Source organism: Chroicocephalus ridibundus, chromosome 3 (assembly GCF_963924245.1).
Source record: "Chroicocephalus ridibundus chromosome 3, bChrRid1.1, whole genome shotgun sequence".
NCBI lineage: Eukaryota > Metazoa > Chordata > Aves > Charadriiformes > Laridae > Chroicocephalus > Chroicocephalus ridibundus.
This window is the reverse complement of record NC_086286.1, coordinates 99,082,496-99,099,275: the sequence shown is the minus strand read 5'-3', so window position 1 is coordinate 99,099,275 and position 16,780 is coordinate 99,082,496. Positions and strand designations below refer to the sequence as shown.

The window sequence follows — 16,780 nt, the reverse complement described above, 5'->3', positions numbered from 1 at the left end:
ATGTATTTTGGATCCATTTTTTTCATATTTATTCATGAGGGTGGAATTGTCTTGTCCAAGAAGCCCTTATGAATAAATATTAGTACAATAAAACTGGCTTAAAGAATTATTTCGCTATGAATCTGAAATCCTTATAACGGCTGTATCCTTTAAGCGAACTTTACAACTTTCCCCTGCCACAATGAGGTCAAGAAAACCTAGTAACTCCAAAACTGTTATAAAATTTATTAGAATCTGAATACTGCTGAGAAATGCATAATTTATGGTATTAAGATCTGATTAAGTGTTAAATGGATGTCAGGAGAGATCTCCACAGTAATCCACTTAGCTTTTAATGTCTAATTATCACTTCATAGTGAGTGAGGGCTGAATAATTGAGAAATGCAATACTTAGAGAACTCAAACAAGATTTTTGTATGCAATTACGCATGTTATCCTTCTATCAGGAAAAAGTTCAGCAGATACAAGGAACAAAGGAAAAAAAATAAACACAGCATAAGAGGGAGGGAAAATAATTTGATCAAAGAGTTTACTTTGTTGTACTGTTTATTTTTAAAAATGACCGTATGCATTTTTTTACCTAAGTGTCTGTTCTTACAAGTTAAATTGTTTAATTACAAATTCTAAGCTCAAGATATCAGTGAAATAAAGTGTTACCACAAGTGCGTACAAACTGAAGTTACGCATGAATATCAGGAAACATTTTCTTACTACAAGGGTGACCAAGCACTAGGTTACCCAGAGAGATAGTGGAATCTCCATCCTTGGAGATATTCAAAAGCCATCTGGACACAGTCCCGGGCAACCTGCTTTAGGTGACCCTGCTTGAGCAATGGAGTTGGGCAAGATGACCTCCAGAGGTCCCTCTCCAACCACAACCATTCTGTGATTTCATGAATCTGTGATTCTGTGATGCATAGAATCATAGAATATCTCATGTTGAAAGGGACCTATAAGGATCATTGACTCCATCTCCCTGCTCCTTGCAGGACTACCGAAAACTAAACCATATGACTAAGAGTGTTGTCCAGACCCTCCTTGAACTCTGACAGCCTTGGTGCCCTGACCAATTCCCTGGGGAGCCTATTCCAGTGAACAACCACCCTCTCAGTGAAGAACCTTTTCCTAATATCCAATATGAACTTCTCCTGATACAGCTTTATTTCATTTCCTCATGTCCCATTGCTGGTCACCAGAAAGAGGAGATCAGCATCTCCCCCTCCACTGCGACCTCAGCTGCTCCTTGTAAGTCTTGCCCTTGAGGCTTTTCACCATCTTGGTTGCCCTCCTCTGGAGACACTCTAATAGTTTGATGTCCTTACATTGAGGTGCCCCAAGCTGCACACAGTACTTGATGTGGGGCCACACCAGTGTGGCGTAGAGTGAAACAATCATCACCGCCCTAGACTGGTTAGCTATGCTGTGCTTGATGCACGCCAGGACATGGTTGGCCCTTTCGGCTGCCAGGGCAGACTATTGACTCATATTCAACTTGCCATCAACCCAGATCCCTAGATCCCTTTCTGCAGGGCTGCTCTACAGCCTCTCATTGCCCAATTTGTATGTATAACCAAGATTGCCCCACCCAAGGTAGAGAATCTGGCAATTCAATAGACTTCAGTTCTTGAAGATAGGGGTTGGCATTTAAGTTTCTCCAGTCAAGCACCTCACCAGCTTACCACGACTTTTCAAAGATGATAATGACCTCACAATGGCATTGGCCAGGTTCCTCAGCACCCTTTTGTATGTCTCTTCTGGTCCCATGGACCTGTACATATCTGATGTACTTATGTGATCCTAACAGTATCTTCCCCTACTGTGGGTAATGCTAGATTCACAGACTTTGCTACTAGGCTCAAGGAACTGGAAGACACCTGAGTGCACACCTGTGAAAACTGAGGCATAAAAAGCAATTTACTTTGCACTGTACCCACTGCCACATCGTGCAGAGGGCCCGTATTTTCCTTGTCTTTTCTTTTGCTACCAATAGACTTAGAGAAAATCTTCTTGTCCTTGTAGTGAAGCAACTACATAGCTCTGGGGTTGGTACCAGCCAGCTAAGAAACAGATAAACTAGCATATTATGTCTGTACCTAATGACATACTTACCAGTGCATTTAAATAAATTATAACAAATAACCAAAACCAAGTGATCATCACCTAAGAATTCTAAAAAGACTAAAATATTACATTGCTGAAGTACTGTCAGTTAAACATGACCAATCATTTAAATTGACTTTGGGACCAAAAGAAGGAAAGGTGTCAAATGCAATACAAATTCTGAAAGGAAACATGAGGGGTTTTACCATGTAGCCCTGCAATACAATGCTGCCCCTGCTAGCAATAGGCTACAAGATTTGCACTGAATTTGCAAGGCCTCAGGACTGAGGCTCACCAGGCTTGATTTGTCTTTCCTGCAGTGATGTTTTACTTGGCTTAACTGTGACAGCAGTTTTTTCTTCTCATTTGCTTTGCTTCTGTTTATCTTTGTATGGTACACGATAGTTTTATATAGATAGTAGTAACAAGTAGTTATTTGAAATAGAATGAGATTTACAATTCTAATAAAATGCTGTAAAGAAATATAGGGCTGGTACAATAACAGAGGCCTGGAGAAGTGGAGACATAGGTTGTGATGTGAGGGACACAGGCACGGGATGGAGCACAGGTTTGGCACTGGAGACCCCATGGTTATAAACAACTCACCAGTGGCAAGTTAAAGAATGCAGACCTGGAGCTGGACAAAATTGGTCTTAAGGGTAACAAAAAGAACAAAGAAATAGTATTTAAGGTAAGTTAGAGCCACCATAAAAAGTAAATTCAGATACTAAATAGAACCACAGCCCAGTGAAGAAAAAGTGTGAAAGCATTTCATCAGACATATAGAAATGACCCCAAGCGGATCCTAGAGAGATGAAAAAGAAACCATCAGTATGAACATCACATTCCTCACAGTGAAGGACTATAGATTCTGTAACACTGCCCCCAGCACCACGACTGTGAAACCACTAACCTTAAGACCTGGAGGAGGAGGCAAAAGGGTGAGTGTAACATCATCAAAAGAGGCAGAAACTAAAAATTGTGTGAGTCCCAATTTAAGCTGCGTTTTTATTCATTTTTTGTAGCGATTAGATCTGGCCCAATAATGATTGTATTTTTAACATTTCAGATACATTACCAATAAATTCCTGAATTTACTTTTACATAAGGTGTGCTTCTCCCTTGACCATAACAAAGATTTTGAGCATAACAGAGTCATCTAGAGATGTATGTACTAGTAAATCGGACTTTACCAAACAGCTTCCTGAAAGTCCGTATAAAGAATATAACTTGCAGTTGCCTTTCATGTTGCAGAGGGTAGAAAAGTCAACACTTGTAATAAGACTGTTTCATTTTTAACTGACCCAAACATTTTAAGCTCTAAAATCAGAATTTGCATTCCTTAGGACTTTAGCTGAACTTGTAGTTGCTAGAGGTACTTTTAGTTTTATGTGATCTGCTTTGGTCCATTTTTTTGCACTTCTGCTTTCAAGTTAGTATTATCCCTTTTTTTGCAGAAAGTGTAGATCATCCTTATATAATCTTTATTAGCATACCGGTTGTTACACACTAAGTATTTCCCATTATCTATTTTATATGGCAACATGCTTATCAAACAAAACGTATTACATGACCTAACACTTTTCTTCAGAGCACAAATACTGAGACTGCATCATATTCTTTTTTTCCCTCTAAAATGAAAATAATTTTAGCAAGCTACAACTTGAAAGCATTTTTTTCTGTTTTCCATTTTTCTGTAATTATGATATAACACCCAATTAGATTTAGTACATATGTGCACAAGTGTGCACATGCAGACATACAAACAGAGCCATTACTTTTTGACTGTTTAAAACAAGAATCTAGTAGCAACATTAAAAAATATGTTTTTTGGGAGAGCATGGGCAGTTAAGATTCACCTTCTGAAATGTGGGCCTTAATATCCATGCTATTGCATTTACAGGCCATGAAAAACTCTTAACTTTTGAAGCAAGATTTGTCTCATCCTGAAGTCTATGTCTGAAATAGGTCAGGTGAGTGGAGCCTTTGAATTCTCATTTCTTCCAACAGAACCTGTGAACAGCACAGAGTGACAAGCCTGGTGCAGATGTTTACATTGTAGGCACTTAAAATTAAGCCAAGATTTATTACACTCCCAGGAACTTTACATTTAATTATTTTGAAAGACAATAAATACACTTTTAATAATCTTTATTGGACCCATCAGATGTTGGAAAATAGGTTTCACAGATTCTGTGCATAGGATTCACAGAACTGTGCATTCTTAGAGAACTCTGTATTCTTAGAGAGGTCCAGTTGTAGCAATTAATCTTTGTGCTTTTCAAAGAAAAGTAGTTTCAGTAAATGAGAAAAACATTAAAAAAAAAGCACAAATAAAGACTTGATCTCACAATTCACACATGTAGGTGTTAAAAGCGTCTGCCTGCCTGTAACTCAGACAGTTGAACAATCAAGTTTAAATGACTTGGTTTTAACATTAGAATTTGAAAATTTGGCTACATGGAAAATCTGTCTTTAATAAATGAGTTACCATAAATATTAAACGAAGTTTAAATGAAGTTTTATTTAAGATCAATATAGGTAATTTTTCAGTCCTCTTGGAATAAAATACAACTGTATACTGATAAAAAGTAAAAAAGGTGTCTTGACTCTCTCTACAGCTAAACTTGAAAAACAGGAACATATAATTCATACCATTGTTTGAGAGATTTCTACTATAGGTGGGTTGAGGTTGCTTACAACTGGATAATCACCACTAACTATAGATGGAATCTAGACAACCTGTTTAGAGTAAATTATTAACTTTTAGATTGCTAAAGATACATACATCAAACTAAATTAGGTCATTCATTGACTATCACTGCCTTTATCCCAATATTTAATAAAAAAAAATAATGAATGAATCATAAAGCTATCTGAAATGGCTGTTGGCTTTAGAATATAGCTATTTATCTATAGTGGTATTTGGAAAATAATACATGAATATTATTTTTTTGGTCAAAATTTGCAGATTAATAATAATTTCTCATTTACTTTCATTCCAAAATTCATTGTATCTCCATTTTAGGATGGTGTTTCACAAATACCTGTGAAGGAGAGTTATTCTTCTGACGGAAGGGGATTATAGAAGGTAAACCCAAGAAAAATGTGATATTAATGATTTTCTAATCACACAGTTTTTCTAATTAAGATCTAAAGGGAATAATTTCCATTAGCTCTTGAAAAATGAGAATTTGCTGGGGTTGGAGATAACAGTTCTGAGATTGGAACTCATCATTTACTAAATCTGATTAGGTGAAAGCTCTTAGGCACCGTACAGAGGACCAGTGTTCCAGAAAGCTATTTCTCCTCTTATGAAAGCAACATGAACTGTTTAACATAGAGACACACATGTTCCAGTAAGTGAGAGAAGCCAAAGTGAAACACGTATGTTCACGAAATACTGTCCCAGCTTCATAGACTAAGGGGATCCAAATTTTAATACAAACATTTTCCAGTTCAAGTGAATGTTACTGTGCTAATTCTCAAATTTCATCCACTAGCATCGTCTTATTTACATGGAGCTAGATTTAAAGCTTTTTGAAAAGATAAAAAAGACTTCCACTGGACACAGCCAGCTTATGACTTAGCCCTGTTGTCTACTGCTGCATGAATTATAAACATGGGCACATATTCTCAAATGTTAAATATGCAGTTAAAATTTCACCTTCTCCTGGTTTAGAATGAAACGAATCATTCAAGGGCTCTTAGGAATATCCTTCCTGAAAGTTTGTCTGTAATTGTTGTTTTAACACAGAGACTTTTAGCTGAGTTACTTTTTACAGAATGTCTTTAAATTTGTTTGAGATGTATTTTATTAACCTTGGCTTTTAAATGAACTCATTATTCTGGAACATACAATTTGACTTTTGACCATCTAATAGATTATCTGTCCTTTCTTTTAGCTGTCTCCAGGATTTAGTTGGAAATCTGGCCTTAAAGATTTAGCCCTTGTCAAAGTCTTTTGTAGACCTCTCTTTCAAATAGTCTCTTATTCTCTTTTGGGGGCGTTGTTTGTTTGTTTGTTTTATTGCCAAAGTGCCTTTCATATGTCTCAGTAAAAAATCTTGTTCATAGAAAAAAACCCCAGGATACTAGAAGAATATGCAAAACATTTTTCATGTCTGGAACAGAGAAATTTCCTCTAGTTTTATCCCCTTTCATTCCCTCTTAAATTCTTCCTTGTCTGAAGTGAATCAGTCAATCATCTTATGTGAAATATGAAGAACTCCAGAACAGCCACTCACGGAGCTACTCACAGAGGGAGGGAACCTTCCAGAATGAGCATCCGACTCCGCCTAGATAAACACCACCATCCTTGCAGGTTCCTCTGCCATCTGGATCCCCTAACCATCACACAGAAACTCTCTAAAGGACATGAAGGTTGTCCGTGACGATGAGGATGCAACTACTACAGCACTGATATTGCTATATGGATGCTTATTGGATTAATTTCAGTGTTGACAAGAAGAGCAAAGAATTGGGTATTGCAGGAAGGCAGTGTGCTCACAGCTGTACCGACAGTTATCTCAAACCCGTAACCTTCCCAGTTGGGTCTCTTCTTCAGCCAGATACCTGCTTTTCATGTCATCATTCTTCCTCTACCCTAGCTATGAGCCCAGATAGTGTAGTAGGGTACTTCATCAAACCTTCAGATTTTAAAATAATGAGTGGTTTGTATGAGCCCTCAGAGGAGTCCAAGAACAACTGTCACCGGTGATGGAAAATTATACACGTTTCCAATTAAAAAAAACCCAAAGAATTTAGTTTTGCAGTTTTTCACATTTTCCCATTTGCCAAAATTATCTCTGCTTTATAATTCTGTGTCTAACCATAAAATATCACAACAATATTTTTTCACTTACATTTGAGTTTTCATAAGACATTCAGGAGAACATATTCAAATCACCTATAGGGTAAATCTATTTAAGAAGGTACACCGCTCAACTTTCGTTTACATTGTTGAAATGAAGATGTCAATGGCATTCATAATAAAAAAGTTAATTATTTTTAAGAAAGCCTAAACAACTGTGCCTTTGCAGAGGTAGAAAAAATGCTATGGGAGATTACTGTTCTCAAATTTAAGTGAACCTACTTTTCTAAGCATGGAAATGTAAAGAGAGTTCTCATATGGTTGTCCAGCTGGTAGCCTCTACATGAAGGTCTTCAGCAAAGAAACAATCCAACTAAGATCAGCAAGAAAACATTTACCTTGACTCTTATTATTTTTTACCTTAAAAATGCAGATGATTGCAGTGTCAATGCAAACATGTCTCTCTTTCTCTCTCTCTTTCCCCCCTTTTAAAAAATGTCCTTTGAAAAACTTTGACCATGCTTGACAGACTGAATAATATTCAGTTCCAGCACAGGTCAGGTAAAAGGTTAAAAGGGAAAATAGCTTTTAACAAGATGAATGTCAAACATCCAAACATTCAGACTTTCATTCCTAGAATAAAAGTAAAATTGCATATGCCTCATTGAACACATCCCCCCTGCCCTGACCTCGTATATAGTCATGCCACTTAAGTTCATTATATAAACTGATCATCTTCCACCTCAGCTAAGATTTTTTCCTCTTATTTGGGAATCTGAAAGACCTTTAATATCTTTAATAGTTAGAAGGGGTTTTGTTTGTTTTTTTGTTTAATTTCTAGTATAAATATATTGATAGATCATTTACATTCACATATGCATATTTCAATGCACTTACTCCACACTCTGACATAACAAGTCAGGGTAAAATTGAATCAAAACACGCTGTGTTCTGAGAGAGATCTTCTATACTTTCTATTTAAAATCCCATCAAACTGGAACTTGACAGTGTTTGTGTTTTAATTTAATATCCAGCAGGTAAAGTCAGAAAATGTGCAAATTGAGATTTTGGGCTCTGATGCTGCCAGCTCTAGGTACAGCTTGGTAGTGTGTTATTGCAGAGAACTATTACTTCAAATCAATAGAGTTTTGTTTTATATCCACAGATAACTGATCAACTGATTTATAATTCAATTTAGGATAGGTTTTATTGTAATTTGCTTGAAGAATAAAGTGATAGTGTATTTTCCCTTTATTCTCTGGTAGAAAATTAAAAGGACTCTTTACTTGTTGCACAGTCCTGATTCGTCCACTGAAAATGGAAGGGCTGTTGCCTTAGGTGTCTGTAGTTGTCCCCTACTTATAGCTTTCTTGCATTGGAAGCAGATCAAACACAAGTCTATCTGTCAAAGGCCTTTTGAATAGATTTTTTTTTTTTTAATGTTAGCATACAAGTAAGTTTAGCTCCTGGATTCATTAGACATTTTCTATCTGCAGCTGGGGCTGCCTAAAATTACACAAAGCCAATTAGGATCTTAATCTCTCTGCATATGAATGCCCCCTCTATGAGAAAAGGATAACGGTACTCCCTTACTCAGAGGAATGTCATAAGACTACAGACTAACTGTGCTAGATGATGAGAGTTTGCTGCTGATTTCACAGTATGCCAGACATTCTTATACTTTCCTCTTTACTCCCATATAGTCTTTATCCGTCTCCCCCTAACTTCTGTGCTCTAGTCTACTTCTGGACTCAGTATCACCCTCACAGATTCTTCTCTTATACAAAAGAATCTGCTTTCTATTCATTTCTCTCTATGCACTATACTTTCTTCACCCAGCCAGGTGAAATAAAGTTTACTCTTTTTTAGAAATAATATTTTACTGTACTGAAGCTATACTGAAATATTTGGCTGTGCTTTGTTGCGCAGCATTGTACAGATTGTTCTTAAGGTGCCAGAGATCGTACAGTCCGGTAAGGAATACCTCTTGATGAAAGACTGCTTGAGGTTGCCTAAAGAATGCGTAGAATCAGGGTACTGCCCAGTGTCTTTAATACAATCATCATATGGCCAACAGCAGGCTCTCATGAGTATCAAACCTGCCAACCTGTAGTTGCACAGCCAAGCTTTCTGCTCCTAAAGCACTCTATTCCCTGATTTGTACTGGCCAAGAGGAAGAATACTTTGCAATAAGAGGAATGAGTATCACACTTGGAGTTCCAGAAAGGTGGTGTTTTTAAGTTTCATAAAAATTCCTTGGCAAACTGACTTTAACTATTTAGCTACACAAATTCTGGATTGAGAACAGGATGAGATGTTATAAACCTGGAGTGAAGATGAATGTCAGTGTACTGGGATGGCAGGATAAATTTGGGGAGTGCCACAAAGATTGCTGTTAGTTCTAATGTTATTTAACGTTATTAATGATGTGGAAAGTAGATTAAACAAAACTTTAATCACATACAGAGTTTATACTAAATTGATGGCAAATACTGAGGAGAAAGATATAATACAAACAGATCTAAAGAGGATAAATATTTTACAGGAACGTGTTTTAAAAGTGAGATATGTGTCAGGAAACAGAAATGAAAGCAAGTATATTTCAGAAAAAGACAAAGTAAACCTGAGCTATTCAGAGAGAGTCCCAGAGTGAAGACCAGTGTATAGAAGTTGTTGCTGAATGTAAGTTTCCAATGTAATACAGGTTAAAAAGAAAGTGGATAGGTCTTAGAGTGCTTATGAAGACTGCTTATGTCACAGGAAAAATATACCTCAATAACAGGTATCAATAACACAGATGAAACTGTGCCTTCATTCTGTTACATTGTAGTATTGTATATAGTATTTCAACAGAATGCTTTTGGGTGGTTTTTTTTGGTTTTGGCTTGATTTGGGTTTTTTTTGCTTTGTTTTGCTTTGTTTTCTTTTGGTTTTTTTTTTTTGGGTTTTTTTTTTTTTGAGAAGGAATAACTACTGAACATAGAGCTTGAGAAATAGCATAAGAAAGCCTTCAAGATTTATTTCATATGTAAGCATAATTCTAGCATCAGTGAAGATACAGTGGACTATGTTGGCTAATGATGAGGTACATCGTGTCTGAGAAAAAGTAAGCAATAGCTGATTAAGCATGATTATCCATACTTTAAAGAGGAAAGTCAACATTCAGGTTGGTATAAGAATACTGTGGTGGGTTGGTTTACTTGAACATGGTAAAACAGGTAAATGTTTTGCTTAATTATGTTTTCTGTGTAATTTCATCCATGATAATTTCTTCAGACACACTTAATCCCAGTTACTTAATTAAGTTAACCATGTATACATAGTTGTTCCGATGGACAATAATTCTTCCAAAATTCTTTCTTATTCATATAGGTCAAATATATTCACTGTACAGAGACTTAAACTGCAAACTGAAATACTAAGAAATATGAAGGTATTCATAATTATCCCTGTGAATTTGGAACATTTTCTTCCATTTTAAAAGCAGCCAGAACTTAAATGCTTATATTATATTTCTCTTTGAAATATCAGGTAGAACATTTTCATAATCTTTTGGCTTTTCATGCAATTGCTGCATGCCAAAGAAAAATGCCAAAGAAAAAAAAAAAGTATCCACAGCATAAAAATTTCAGAAGTCTTACTATTTCTTGTGGAAATCAAGACTGAGAAAAATTGTTGACTTAAACTGCTATAAGTCACAGTCTGCCTGGAGTTCCCACAGGTATGGTGCGACTTCAGACATTACCCTTCACTTCGTGTTCTAGAGTTTATCTGCTTCAAATTTAATATTATGCCAGCATGGCTTAATGTATTATTCTTATCTTTGGACTGCATACTTTATCCTTTTACCTCAACTAGGAGAGTGGAACGCTCCAGATGGAGTGGAACTGTTGTGTTTTCATGTAATTCAGCTTGGTATCTTGTTAGGTAAGAAATCTTTGTAAGGACCCATGGTCTAGCTAAAACCATTTGCCTTTTGCCCTAACTAAGCTTCATCCAAATTGGTTTATATTCATTTCCCATGTACTTGTAGAAATTAGCAGCCCTGTCTCAACTCAATAAAACAAAGAGAAAGAGAAAACATACATTGTGGATAAATCTGTGAGAGAACTTAGTGAATCTTCGAAAAGGAAAGTTTGAAGATGAGGAAAAAGTATGTAATTGAAGCAGTACTTTAAATTCTAGTTGGTGAGTTTGCTTGGGGTGCAGTTCATTTTAGCAGCAGTAAGATTATTTTAATTAAAGGACTTTTCTACCAACTAAATGAAGTGTCTAACATGCCCAATCAATTCCTGCCAATATGATTGCTCTACACACAAGGAAAGATAGTAATTAATTAGAGGAAGCTTCTTCAAGGACAATTGGTCTACTGTGCAAAACCTGAGAAACCGCTGACATGGATTGTTTCATTTCAATGTCATAAGCCATGTTACATGCACTGTTGTAGGTACAAAGGTTTTTATCCACTTTCAGAGAACAGAAAAAGGAAAAGCGAAATAAGGAACTAACTGTAGAAGGTAATTGAAAACACAAAGTAATGACATTTAATCAACAAAACCCCCTATATTTTATATATGTTTTATTCTCTCCCTTGAACATTTAAACTAAACATATGGATATTTTTCTGAGTCAATTATCCAAAATGTATTTTACATATAAACAGGAATAATAAATGTAGTTTAAAATTGCATTAGTGTGTATATGCTAAGTTTATCCACTCTTTCTTCATTAAATATTATGAAACCAAAATGAACTGGTTTTAGTACTTTTAAAATCAAAGTCCTGCTTTTCACAGCTGAGAATGTTACATCATGTCATACTTTGTTTTCCCTAAGATAAGTCTACTCCAAATATGATTTAAATGTTAATGCAAAGGCTGCAGCTGTAGTGTTTATAATTTGTAAACACAATTAAGAACAATTAGATGTGAAACTGCAATAGCCTTTCTGGTTGCAGATGCTATTTAATTCAGAGTCAAGTAAACATGCCAAAATTGCCACGGCATTGTTCTTCCTTCTGTCTCTTACCAGACACATAAATGAAACAATAAATAGGTATATATGAAAAATGCTATGGAACAAGAGTTAAGAAGTAACTTATTTAAAAATAGAAAGAAGTAAAAAAACCAAACATAAATGTATTACAACATAAAGAACATCTTACAATGAGATCCCACTAAGGAAAGAATCTTGACCTTATAGTAATATGTCCCTGAACACTGAAATCGCTTCCACTTGAACTCAGTCATAACTTAGTATTTACTAAGGTTAAATTGTATTAACCACCTACATTTCTTGCCGTTTACTGTAGCCTGTCAGACTTTTGTTTTATGATTATGTCGTATAGCAGAGACATTATTATTATCTCAAAAGCCTTGAAGTATTGCAGTGAAACATTACTTTTATTAACAAATCCATAATTTTGGTTGTCACACCAATAAAAAACAACCCAAGATTAGATTGAAAAAAAGAAAATTGTACAGGTGACAAGGTGAAAGTGAAAACAGAGGTTGATAGTTACTACTCTCTGGGGTTCTTTTTCAATGTCAGTAGATTTAAAGTCTGTTTCCTCTGTGTATTAATAGCATTTCTTTAGATTAATTTAATTTTCATTCTTCAGGTAATAAATATTAAGTTTCTATCTTTCAATGGGTTACTTTAAAAGTTATATTAATCTTTTTGGCACTTACTTTGAAATTGATATACATATGGCTAGTACCTGGTTCCTTAATATTTCCTAAAACTGGAGTGAATCCCATTCAATGCTTCTCTCAGTGCCCTCTCTAACCAAAGATTAGTGAAGGATTGCAGAACCCAACTTAAATGAGCTTCTATTTAAAGGCTAAGGCTGCAGGAAAAATTAGAAATCGTTTTCCTTGCCAGCTGAGAACCAATGTGGTTAATCCAAGCTATTTTTCTAGGCTTTTGTAGCTAATAAAAGAGAAACCACTCCTGAAGAAAGTGTTCCATCCACTGACCAATATCTAACACAGGTGATCTTAATTCCCCTCTGAAAACACTTAGTCATTGATGATACAAGGAGCCTTGAAGACTTGTTTGCTACACCTTACATTACTTTAGACTTTTAAGGTCAAGTAAAGTGAATCAGTTATCCCCACCCCAAATAAAGTTGCATAAGTCATCAGTGGCCCATCAAGGAATTAAAATAGGAGGTGGGATTCAACTCTCAGAAAAATTACTAAAGTTATCTGAACAAATTCAGGCTGATACAAACTAACAAACTCCCTGCGCTTCATCGCTTTCATTAATTAGATCTCCAAGAACTACAATGAGAACACAGACATCTAGCTCGCATGCAGAACTTCTACGTGTAGGCATACGCTTAGTCGCTTAAACTGAAGCCTACTCTGGGTCTGTTCTTACTATAATCTTCATGTGTAAGCTTCAGAAGTAACCTGTAAGTTAGATTTAGATGTTGTAGGCATCAGAGCAGAGAACAGAAAATGCAGAGAAATGTGATTACTCATCCAAGCCCTTCTCGATTCCTTATTTTTGAAAAATCAGCATTGAACACTTGAATATTTAAAAGGAAACGAAACTACAAACTTCTACATGATTTGTATATGACTTACCTGTGAAATCATGAGGACACAAACACTGAAACAAAGGTTGGTCTCTCAGTTGGCTCTTATCAATGCAAGTTGCTCCATCAGGACAACTATTTGGGTAAATTAAACATGCATTTTCAGCAAATTGGCAAAATTCTCCTGTCCATCCAGGTGCACAGAGACACTAGATATAACAAACACACAAACAAACAAAAAACAACAACAAAGAAAACACAAAATGAAATTGTAATGTGAAATTTTGTAGGAATTTCTTTGGGCCTTATGTTTTACTGCTGAGTGAAAGTACTGTAGAATGCAGTGTTGCATCCAGCTGAGACTATTCTTCATGCCTGTATTTGCAGATGATAAAACAGTTGAGAGGCAGAACTCATCTACCATGTCGGTTGAAAAAATGTGGGAAAAGAGGACGCATGAGTAGGAGGAAATGGCAGAGATAATTACTGGCTCTGATGGATGGAGCTGCCTGCAGGAAAAGAAGAACTATGTGTGAAAAAAGAATTTAAAAGGCCTGGAGTGAGGGAAAAACCAGGCAGTGATACTAACACAGCCTGCAAGACGAACAGTGGCAAACCAGTAATGAGAAAACAGAATACGGAGCTTCTGTTATACATTCTGACCCTATCTGTTAACTAAAATAAATAAAAATAATTTCTTCAGAGGAAAGGGGAAGGTTTGAAGCTATCTAGTGAAGTTTTTATGTAGAAGGCTAGAGCTGCTCATAAGGACAGTATTTATTTGGAAATTGTCATTGACGTTTTGTCTGCTCAGTCACTAAACATTACTATTTACAATATTAAAACTGTTTAACCCGTATTTTCTTTCTTTAAATATTTTATTAAGTCCATTCTGCAAAAAAGAGCTACTTCAAATAAGTTCACTTAAGTTTAACCCTCTTCCTGGTGGATACATACTCACTTAAAAAATATGTTCTCAGAGTGGAGAAAATATGCCAGAGAGTGAGTTGTTGTGGAAACTACATTTACTCTTCATCTAGCAAAGTGGCTTTGCTGCACCTGGGGTGAAACATATTACTGGCAAGACAGCATTCAGGAATTAAATCACTATTTCCAGATTACATCTGAATTGTTTTGAGGATAATTAAAGGACAAGTCTCAGCGATGCTTAAGCCAGAGCTTTCCACCAACATTAAGTCATGTTTTTAAGCTGAATTGAAATCACCGCAACAGCATACTGCTTGTTGAAAACTGGTATAATAACCTTTTTTTTTTTTTTTTCAGTTTTCAATTGCCTGGTAAGATGACTTGCAAAATGAAGATGTTCATGTGTATAGGGTGCTCTGCTACTTTTAAAATATATGGAGAAAACCCCAACTCAACCCAAAATTTAGAGATCAAACTGGGTATGAGTGGTTTCAATTTTTGTCTTACATATTCTCTTATGTTTTTTTTTCCTTCTCCTCAGATTTTTTTCTCCACTCATTACACAAATAGAGTAGAACTGATGTGCATATCCTTGCTGTTGTTTATTTTATCAGTTTTTCCTACAGATATTCTCAATATTAGGAACTTGAGTGACTGGTTTATGACGAAAGATTTAAAGAACTCAGCACACGCTGTTTGGCCAAATGACAAAAAAGTAGTATTATTATTTTCCTATGTTGATGCAGCTATGAAAATTTTTAAAATACAGAAAATAAAAACCTTAGCTTAATATCAGGGAAAAAATAATCTTACTACTTTTTTGCATGTAAAATGTGTGCCTAAGTGAAACTGTAGAAGTCACTCAAACTGGAAAGAAAATAACAGCAAAGAACATAAAGAAATTCAGTTCATAGATAACAAACATGTTGCTACTTAGTGAACTGGATTAAGCGACTTACTTGGGGAGATCTTTTTAATCACATCCTGCTTCCAATTAGAATACATCTCTTTTCTATAAAAGAGAAGGTTATGTTCTTTTGACTTCAAACTGTGTACAAAAATTTAAATGAGGATAATTCTATGGCTGTCAATAAATTCTGCCATGCCTGGAACGGCTAAGGACCTAAAGTTTACAACACTGATTCATTAGCCTACAATACACCAGAGTGTGAGAATGACTTTTTAGCATAAACAGAGAAAATGAGTTGGTCTTAACTTACTATATCTGTCATTGCACAGGCTAAACATTTTTTTTTTCAAGCATTATATTACTGTCTTGCAAATTATTCTGAAAAAAAAATAAGAAAAAAGAGAGGTAGAATTATTTACTGGTAGCTTTTTTAAGTCTGCTTCCACATTTATATCAAATACTGCTGTAACACACACTGATTGAAAATCCTGGAGCTGAATCACAATGGCAGTACATTGCTTTGTCATGTGGATATCCCGCCTAACATGTTCCACACTGTTGGAGGTTTGGAAACTCCAAGGGCAGAAATTTCATTTTTATAGCTCTTAAGTGATGCTGGTGTGGGAACACCTGATTTCCTCTCTCAATCCACAGACTGCAAGGATTCAGTGAAAATGCTCTGGTCAGGCTTCTCCTTTAACAACTTTATCTCAGTTAGAGTATATTGGAGTTGGCATAACATGTAACTGGAGGCATTCAGTTCCCCATATCCTGCTTGTGTTGTATGAGCCATTATTACCCTGTTAGTTCTTGATGGCTGCTGAAGTGGCTGATCTCTGTTACTCATTTCTCCCAGATCTGAGCTGCTAAGGGACCCACAAAGGAGGCTCAGCTTTCTGCTACTACAGCCGTAGTATCCTGTCTACTGTGATGATAATAATTCCTGAACGTCTTCAGCTGCTCTGGCATGCATTGTCCAGAATGGATTTTCTTTCATGTGTTGGCAGTGCAGTTTAGGCAGTGTGCAGAAGAGGTCAATTTTTTCAGCGAGGATCTCTCAGGTGGCAGTCTAGCTCTGCAGATTCTTCAAATATCTTTTAGGAAGCCCAGAGTCCCTTCAGGGGACTGGTCTAGCAAGGAGTCACCTATTTTTCCATTCCTCTCTCACCCTCTCTAGACCTTGAATGGTCTAGAATTTTTATTAGAATGAGCCTTCTTTTATGACATATAACAAATGCGTGCATATAGATATATAGCAATTGTAAATAAAAGGTAAGCGAGGCCACTATTCCACTGGAGTTTAACCTCTCATATCAACAGATGTTATGAGAGGTTCATCGCTCTGAACGTGGGCCAGAGCCTTTGCCACTGATTCACATCCAGTGATATTAGGAGAGGAGGTACGTCATCTCTAATATGATACAAATACACTCATACAAATCCCTAATTTCAGGTAACAATATTAGGGGTCTGGGCAGGAAAATGTC

The 16,780-nt window shown here is 36.0% G+C and overlaps 1 protein-coding gene across 1 annotated transcript in view; it reads right to left on the bottom strand.

Annotated features, from left to right (window-relative positions):
• Positions 1–16,780, bottom strand: part of EYS (eyes shut homolog) — an 884,174-nt gene that overhangs the window by 770,533 nt on the left and 96,861 nt on the right. The window contains exon 7 of the mRNA XM_063330257.1: positions 13,506–13,665. Coding sequence (XP_063186327.1) covers positions 13,506–13,665 — 160 coding nt within the window. The remainder of the gene's footprint in view (positions 1–13,505; positions 13,666–16,780) is intronic.